The sequence below is a fragment of the Homarus americanus genome, unplaced genomic scaffold (assembly GCF_018991925.1).
Source record: "Homarus americanus isolate GMGI-L3 unplaced genomic scaffold, GMGI_Hamer_2.0 scaffold30108, whole genome shotgun sequence".
In the NCBI taxonomy this organism is placed as follows: domain Eukaryota; kingdom Metazoa; phylum Arthropoda; class Malacostraca; order Decapoda; family Nephropidae; genus Homarus; species Homarus americanus.
Window position 1 is genome coordinate 12,270,932 of NW_024748109.1, and position 10,028 is coordinate 12,280,959.

General features: G+C 39.3%; 1 protein-coding gene across 2 annotated transcripts in view; it reads left to right on the forward strand.

The window, feature by feature from the left end:
* Positions 1-6,159: 6,159 nt before the first annotated feature.
* The window catches only part of LOC121880078 (protein spaetzle-like), a 35,721-nt gene continuing 31,852 nt past the window's right edge, over positions 6,160-10,028 (forward strand). For both annotated transcript variants that reach the window (XR_006091490.1, XM_042387087.1), the window contains exon 1: positions 6,160-6,289. Coding sequence is in view for 1 of the 2 variants with exons in the window: in XM_042387087.1 (XP_042243021.1) it covers positions 6,239-6,289 (51 nt within the window). In the remaining variant the exon portion in view is untranslated. The remainder of the gene's footprint in view (positions 6,290-10,028) is intronic.

Genomic DNA, 10,028 nt, shown 5'->3' on the forward strand with positions numbered 1-10,028 from the left:
AATATTATTATTATTATTATATATATATATATATATATATTACACAAACACACACACACACAGACACACACTACTACTATTTACTACTTTGCTGTCACTCGATATCGAGTATGACCAATACGGTCAGACTCCGGCGAGCTCACTGATAACGACGGACAAATGAGCAATAATTTGAATAAATATTTTTCAACAGTTTTCACCACCGAAAATTTAAACATGATACCCGAGGCACCGACTCTATTCAGAGATAATGAAGAAAACAAATTAAGTGAGATAGTAGTGACTAGTAACGATGTTAGTAAGCAAATAGACAAACTAAAGCCTAATAAGTCACCTGGTCCCGATGAGATATTTGCCAGAGTATTAAAGGAATGTAAGGAAGAGCTTAGTATGCCCTTAGCAAAGTTGTTTAACATGTCATTAAAAACAGGTGTAGTACCTGAATCCTGGAGGATAGCGAATGTAATACAAATTTTCAAGAAGGGGGATAGATCACTATCCTCTAACTACCGCCCAATCAGTCTAACATCAATAGTAGGCAAATTACTGGAAGCAATCATTTCAAACGCTATTCGAAATCACCTGGAGAAGCACAGATTGATCAATGATTCCCAGCATGGCTTCACAAGTGGCCGTTCTTGCCTAACTAATCTATTAACATTCTTTTCATCAGTTTTCGAATTAGTGGACGAGGGGCACAATTATGATGTGGTATATCTCGACTTTAGCAAAGCCTTCGACAGAGTCCCCCACGAAAGACTAATTAGAAAGGTAGAAGCTCATGGCATCAAAGGGGACATCCTTAAATGGATTAGGGCGTGGTTACAGGACAGGAAACAGCGAGTGAGCATTAACGGCACTAAGTCCCATTGGAGCAACGTCACAAGTGGAGTTCCCCAAGGCTCAGTACTTGGACCATTATTATTTATTATATACATAAACGACATAGATATCGGCATTGGCAGCAACATAAGTAAATTTGCTGATGACACTAAAATAGGATGTGTTATCAAATCTGACGAGGACTCGGCAAAACTACAGGAAAATCTAAACAAATTTTTCGAATGGTCTGAAAAATGGCAGATGAAATTCAACGTGGACAAATGTAAAGTACTCAGTATAGGAGATGTAAACAGGGAAACCAGATACCAGATGAACAACGATGCCATAGAGAAATCCGACTGCGAGAGAGATTTAGGAGTAATGATAAGTAGGAACCTTAAGCCAAGTAAACAATGTGTTTTTGCTCGAAACAAGGCTAATAAAGCACTTGGGTTCATACAAAGGAGTGTTAGTTACAAGACTAGCGAGGTCATCCTAAAACTGTATCTTGCTCTTGTGAGACCACACCTGGATTACGCAGTTCAGTTCTGTCATCAGATACAGAATGGATATAGAATCCTTGGAAAGAATTCAGAGAGAATGACAAGACTAATCCCGGGCATTAGGAACCTTGAGTATAGAGACAGGTTAAAGCATCTTAATCGCACTCCCTCGAGAGACGTAGAGCGAGGGGCGACCTGATAGAGGTGTATAAGTGGAAGTCAGGGCTAAACAAAGGAGACATTACAAAGGTACTCAAACTATCCAACCAGGAGCGAACTCGTAACAATGGTTTTAAATTAGACAAATTTAGATTTAGGCGTGAAATAGGTAAACACTGGTTTGGAAACAGAGTAGTGGATGAATGGAACAAGTTATCAAATATCATCATTAACTCGAATACGCTGAATTGCTTCAAACATAGGTTGGATGCTCATATGAGCAATAGGGGTTGGGTGTAAACGGGACTGCCCAGTATGGGCCAATAGGCCCGCTGCAGTTTCCTCCATTCTTATGTTCTTATGTTCTTATACCCTGTCAAATCCTTTGGAGATGTTGAGGGACACGTTTTAAGTTCCCAATAATCCCTAAGAGAGGATGACCAAAGATGGGTGCAGTAGGAGAGCAAATCACCAATAGCTCTCGCCTGGCGAAAGCCATACTGGTGATCCGACAAAAGTGAATGGCGTCAAGGTGACGGAAAGGTCACGGCTGATTATATAGCTACCGGGGATTAACTGACAGTGCAATGGCTAGTGTTAGATGTGAGCAGCTCTGTGTCTCCTTGAAGGCAGAGCTAATGAAGGTCAAGGGCGAAAACTTGAGGTTAATGGAAGTGATTCCGAGGATGAAAGAGGAAGATACAAGATGGGGAGAGTCTATGTCTCACGACAACACAGACTAATGGATGGTCGTGAGGAAATGAACGACCAAACTGGTGGTGAAAAAAGACAACAAAGAATCGACAACAGCTAAGTGTACTAACTTTTTTCGTTCTTTGATAGACGAAATGGATGGTAACATAGGCTGACAAAGAGGGCACGAATATCTAAATTAATAGGGATTCTCAGGTAAGGTACCGAGATCGAGCGTACTGTGCTAAAAACAGAAATGGGATGAGTGTGTGTTTGCCTGGAGCTAGGGTTGGAGATATAGTTGATAGGATGGACAATATTATGCCTGGTGATGGAAACAAACCCATTATCTGCCTCAGTACAGGAGGCAATGATATTGGGCGGTGTAGGAACGAGGAGCTCCTTGATTGGTTCAAGGCAGCTATTGACTGGATTAGGAGGAAGGGAGGGATCCCTATCATATGTGGTATCCAGCTAGGAGAGTTGGCAATGAATGGTTGTCGAGAGCAGTTGATGTCAACAGTTCCAGTCATTGAAAACTGGGACAACTTCTATGGCAGGAGGGACCTTTATTTTAGGGATGGGATACATTTATCTAGAGATGGGGTGGCAACTCTGGCTGGCACTCAGATCAAATAACAGTGACTCTAAATGGATAAATAATTATTTAAAGAATATTATTGGACAAAGGAAGGCTATAGGTAGGAGAATAAATCATGGTATAGTTTACCTCCGAGATTATTATAAAGTATTGGCCAGTAGGGTTGAGACAGGGATAAAAAACAGGGGAATAATGAACCTAAGGTATCAAGGGAGGCGAAGTCAAACCCTAAGAGATTCTTCGAAATGTATCAAACTAAAACTCGAGGCAAGGTTGGGCCAATACAGACAGATACCGGCGAACTAACTAATACTAATGGAGAAATGAGCAATAATCTGAACAGATATTTTTCATCAGTTTTCACAAGCGAAATTTAAAATATGATACCCAAGACATTTGGGAAAGGAATGGAACCAGTGTTGAATAGTGGTGAACAGTGCTTAAGTCAGTGAAAAAAACTCGGCAGTTGAGTCTTACCCAAGCTAACCTTCACACAGTGAGGTCCCAGGTACCCAGTGATAATTCCCCTGAGACTCCACGATAGAAAAGCCTGGGACCACACCTCACCCACTTGAGTGAGTGAAGTCCTGTGACAACTGACCACGTGGTGTCCCCATGATGCTACGACACCACGTAGTGAATGAGTTGCTACAGCATCCTGTAAAGTTCCTCATAACACCACCTGTGAGGGAATTACTTCACCACGTGATGCCCCTCATAACACCATCTGTGAGGGAAGTACTATGCCATGTGATGCCCCTCATAACACCATCTGTGAGGGAATTACTACACCACATCAGGCCCCTCATACACCATCTGTGAGGGAATTACTACACCACATCAGGCCCCTCATAACACCATCTGTGAGGGAATTACTACATCATAAGGCCCCTCATACACCATCTGTGAGGTAACTACTACATCATCAGGCCCCTCGTAACACCATCTGTGAGGGAATTACTACACCACGTCAAGCCCCTCATAACACCACCTGTGAGGGAACTAGTACTCCACGTGATGCCCCTCATAACGCCATCTGTGAGGGAGTTACTACACTACGTGTCTGCTGTTCAACACCTCAGCTCACATGATCTACGTGTGTAAACATTAATCTGTATGTTCACTGTATGTTCCTTCACCTTTCTCTAATGAAGGCTTTTGTTAAACCACCAATGTATGTAATAAGTTATTTATGTCCAATGTATATTTTCAGCCTTCGGGCTGCAAACTTTTTCAATAAACCGTTTATTATTATTATTATTATTATTATTATTATTATTATTATTATTATTATTATTATTATTATTTAGATAATGAAGAAAATACAGGGTAAATTAAGCGAGATAGGAATGACTAGTAACGATATTTGTAAACAAATACATAAATTAAAACATAATAAGTCGCCAGGTCCCGAAAAGATATTTGCCAGAGTATTAAAGGATTGTAAGAAGAAATTAGTATGCACTTGGCAAACTTGTTTAACATGTCATTAAAACCCGGTGTAGTCCCAGAATCCTGGAGGATATCGAATGTGATACCGATTAGTTAACATTAATTGTAGGCAAATTGCTGGTAGCAATAATTTCAAACTCAATTCGAAATCACCTCGAGAAACACTAATTGATCAATGATTCCCAACATGGCTTCACAAGTCGGCTGTTATATCTGACAAATGTATTATCATTCTTTCAGCTGTTTTCGAATCATTGGATGACGGACACGATTATGACGTGGTTTATTTCGACTTTAGCAAAGCCTTCGACAGGGTCCCCCATGAAAGACTAATGCGTAAAGTGGAGGCTCATGACTTTGGAGATGTTCTAAACTGGATTTGGGCGTGGTTACAGGTCAGGAAACAGAGAGCAGCCTTAAGGTCACTAGTGGAGTACCCTAAGACTCAGTACTTGGACTATTACTATTTATTATATACGTAAACGACATACTGTAGATATAGGTGTAGACAGCAACATACGTAAATTTGTTGACGACACTAAAATAGGGCGTGTAATTAAATCTGACCAGGACTGGCAAAACTACAGGAATAAACAATTTTTCCATGGTCTGAAAAATGGGAGCTGAAAATTAATGTGAACAAATGCAAAGTACTTAGTCTAGGAGATGTAAACAGATAAACCTGATATCAAATGGAATGAACAACGGCGTTATGGAGAAATTCGACCGTGAGAAAGATTTAGGGGTAATGATAAGTAGGAATCTTAATCAAAGACAAATATGTGTATTTGCTCGAAACAAGGCTTACAAAGTACTTGGGTTCATCCACAGGAGTGTTAGTTACAAAAATAGCGAGGTTATCCTAAAACTTGGATTATGCACTTCAGTTTTGGTCCCTAGAAAGCATACAGAAGAGATGAAAAGACTAATTCCGGGCATTAGGAACCTTGAGTACAGAGACAGATTAAACATCTGAATTTGCACTCCCTGGAGAGACAAAGAGTGGGGGATGATATGATTGAGGTGTATACATGGAAGTTAGGTTAAACAGAGGAGATATAACAAAGGTACTTAAATTAGCCAACCAAGAACGAACTCGTAGCAGTGGTTTTAAATTTGACAGATTTAGATTTAGGCTGGAGATAGGTAAACACTGATTTGGAAATAGAGTAGTGGATGAGTGGAACAAGTTACCAAACATCATCATTAACTCGAACATGCTGGGTAGCTTCAAATATACCTGTAGGTTGGACAGATATAAAAACGATAGGGGTTGGGTGTAAACGGGGCTGCCCAATATTGGTCAAGAGGTCCCTTAAGTTTCTGTGTTCTACAAAAAGGGCATGATGGCAAAGTTTCATATTGTACCTACAATCTCAAGCGAGAACTTTTGAGTGAAGATAAGCTAATTTGTTTTCCACATCCAATATATATAATAATGGAAGACCCTCGAAATCGAGGATGGCCGGCCCAAGGGCCACCTTGGCGTGAATTTGTTTAAGGTGTAAAAGCTGTCGCCAACACAACAACCACACCCTAAGTTAACGAGCAATAGTCCGAGAAGACCGGACAACTTCACTGGCTAACCATTACCCCGGAATACGATCCGCAAATCCATTAACATCCAGGTTCCCAATTACTGCTGGGTAGGCAGAGGCAAACGGCGCAAAGAAACTTGCCCATAGTTTCACCATGCCCGAGCATCGAACTTGGATCCGCTAGCTGGAGAGGCTAGAATGCTGACCATTACACCATAGGTCGCCACATCGGATAAGCATGTTAGCACTTGTAAGTTCTTATTTACGCCTAGTTGAATTTTTTTAAATGTACGTTTAATATGAAAATTGAGTGTCTTAGATTATTTTGTTAATGTTTCTGTCCTCAAAGCAGAATAGCAATTTTAGATTTTTTCAAGGGTTCTTTAAATATTTAATGTACGAAGACAATTATTTTTTCTAATATTTTTCATTTCAGAGACCACGTGCAAAGGCTACTACGAAGAGACAGCATGCTGAACGAGCTGGTGAAGGACCCTGTCCTCAGTATCATTCTCAACGATGTGAGTGTCAGCCATTACCTCTTCCTTACAGTCTCTCAACTAATGCCACCCATATTATTTATATTTTATTAACATTTTATTATCATGTTTAGTTCTTGGTTCTCGCCAGGTGGCTCTTTTAATCCTGTGACATTTACCGCGGTGTTATTCAGTCCATCACTACGTTAAGTTTTTAGTTTGCATTTTACAACCCATGCTCTAATTCAGCCTTGCTACAGACTGAATGAACCCGAGTGAATCCAACCTAGCCTGAACAACGCTATCGAACCCAGGCTAAACCGACCATTTCAGTTCACAATTTGTAGTTTGGGTGGATGGACATAGTTAATTGCTTCTCCCCTCCTCTCCCTTTCTTTTATAAAACAGCTAAGTATAGATCTCACGATTTTCAGAGTTATCATTAAGGTAATGCAAAAATTGCTAATGTGGTATATATATATATATATATATATATATATATATATATATATATATATATATATATATATATATATATATATATATATATGATAAAATCACACGGGAAAATGGAAACAACAGGAGTACCTTAGCTTTCGTCTTTATTCAAGACATCTTCAGAGGCAACTGGATTACATGGACAGAGAGAGGCTTAAATATACAGGGTGACCTAAAAACATGAGGTCAGGTCATAATGATGACATCCACTAATCCCCACACCAACACACACGTAGAGGAGCTTAAGAGAAGGGTGGTGACGTGACTAGTCAGGTCAGGTCAAAAATAAGGGACCCACAAAATAACTATTATACATCTAGATCAAAGGTTTTCAAAGCATTTTTAACCTTGGGCCACTGACAAATAAATTTATGTAACATATTATCAGTTTTGAACTGACCATCACTAAGGTTTATTGATTTTAATTCCTTAATCAAACTAGCTTCAACCAGAAGTCTTTCTGTGACACAAGATGATTTGAATACTTCTAAGCTTTTTTCCCAAGCAATGGGGTGATTATTATTCCTAACATGAACGAACAAGGCACTGCTTTCAGATGCAGTTCTGATATTATACTTATGTTGTTTGATTCTGAGCTGCAGTGTTTTTCCTGTCTGACCTACATAATTACAATTACATTTGCTACATGGAATACAATAAACACTTCCATTTACATTCAAACTTGGGCTATTCTTTATTAACATATTGGTAATGGTTGAGTCATACTTGAAAACAACATTAATATTTAGAAGCTTGAGGGACCGAACTAACGGGACAAATTCAATACGATAGGGCAGAGTCAAAATATTCTTAAGTGTAGGAACTTGTCTGGTTTGAGAGGAATGAAAGGATTTTTTAGCCCTTTTAAAACATTGATCAACAAACACAGAAGGGTACCCAAGTTTCTGTGCAATAGAACGAATGTGTTTCAATTCATCGTCAATAAATTCAGAGTCACAAATACGCAGACATCTTAGGAACATAGCAGAAAAAACTGACATTTTGGTAGACTCAAGGTGATTGGATAAAAAGTGAATGAAACTGTCTACCTGTGTGGGCTTTCTATATACCTTAAATTTATAGTTTTGGCCATTTCTCATGATAAGCATATCAAGGAATGGAAGGGATTCATTTATTTCTCTTTCAATTTTGAATGTGATACTAGGGACAATATTATTAAGCTTGTCTAAAAATTCCAAAGGGTCACTGTTTTTAGGCCAAAGACAAAGAACATCATCTACATATCTATACCATGGAGGAATAAAGTCCACTATATTGGGTAGTAATCTAGACTCAAAAAACTCCATATAAATACAGGCTAGAGGAGCAGAAAGACAATTACCCATGCTCATGCCAAATATTTGTTTGTAGAACTTCCCATTTGCTCTAAACACATTGTCAGTTACGCATAACTCTATCAATTTTAGGAAAGTATCATGTTCAATAGTTAAATCTAGCAGTTGTAATTTATCTTTAAGAAATGAAAGTAAGTCTTTCACAGGTACTCTAGTGAACAGTGAATTTACATCAAAACTTATTAATTCGCAAGGTTCGTTGTGTTTCTTGAGTTTATCAATTAAGTCACTGCTTGAAAACCTTTGATCTAGATGTATAATAGTTATTTTGTGGGTCCCTTAATTTTGACCTGACCTGACTAGTCACGTCACCACCCTTCTCTTAAGCTCCTCTTCGTGTGTGTTGGTGTGGGGATTAGTGGATGTCATCATTATGACCTGACCTCATGTTTTTAGGTCACCCTGTATATTTAAGCCTCTCTCTGTCCATGTAATCCAGTTGCCTCTGAAGATGTCTTGAATAAAGACGAAAGCTAAGGTACTCCGTTGTTTCCATTTTCCCGTGTGATTTTATCAAGATTTATCTTATCCACGTTTTCATTGTGGATTTACATGATATATATATATATATATATATATATATATATATATATATATATATATATATATATATATATATATATATATTTATTTATTTATGGAAGGTAGTAGGTAGTAGGAAGCTACCAAACAGGGAGGTACTACCTCCTGGGAAGATATCGGAAGCATAATGTGTTGTCTAATGGTAGACCCTGCTGTCATATGGCATTACGAAAATTGTCACCAAGTCCCAGGTTGCTCATCTATCTTTCTGCCTTATTTACACACAATTGCAGGGTCTCAACTGTCTCTCTTACTATTGACAACACCACAAATATAACCGTACTCATTCTTGATCTGTTTTATTCATTCTATTTTATTCTATTTTATTGGGGGCCTTCTCAGATGGGTCCCACTGGTCGGGAAGGTTGTGGATCCCAGGGCCGACCAGATCATCATCAAGCTACTGGGGCCTCAACTGACGCCACCGCTGTTGCTGGAGGATCGGCTTTTTTCACACTTCATTTTTCCAACATTCGCGGACTGAGATCCAGTTTTCTTTCTATGGAGCACCATCTATTAACCTCTTCCCCCGACCTCTTACTACTTTCCGAACTTCAACTGAACAAAGCAGCTTCACCCAAACCTTTTCAAGTCTCCACCTACAACCTTTATACTTCCTTCCTTTCTAAGGGAGGTGTATGCGCCTACTGCAACACACGTACACCTGTAGCTCGACCCACGGATCTTGAATCTTCTCTTTATGATGTCATCTGGCTCAAAATATCTCTACCTACTGTGACTATTTTTCTTTGTTTTCTATACTGTTCTCCCAACTCTACCAACTATTTCGAACTCTTTGACTATCTCACTTCTTGCCATGAGTCATTGCTATCCACACACCCCAACACCGAGATCCTCTACCTAGGGGTTATAAATGTACATCACAGAGAGTGGCTTGGTTCTGCAAGGGATGAGCAGGTGGAGCTGAGGCACTCTCTTTTTCCCTACTTAATAATTTGGAACAAATAATCAAATACCCTACACGCGTTCCTGATCGACACGATCAACTTGCTAACATTCTTGAGATTTGTTTTACCTCTAACTGCTCACACTATTCATACTCAATTTCTGCCCCCTTAGGGTCTTCTGATCACAACCTTATTTCTATTAAATCAAACTGGGCACGATCACCTCCCCCACCCTCCTCTAAACATCAACTATGGCACTATCGGAGGGCAAGCTGGCAATCCTTGCGAGAATTCTTCACAGATTTTCCTTGGGATGAATGTTGCTTTTCCACTCGGGACGCCTCGATATGTGCTGACAGCATTGCTGGGGTTATACAGGGCGGTATGAGTGCATTTATCCCATATTCTACCAAAACTTTCACATTACAATCATGGTTT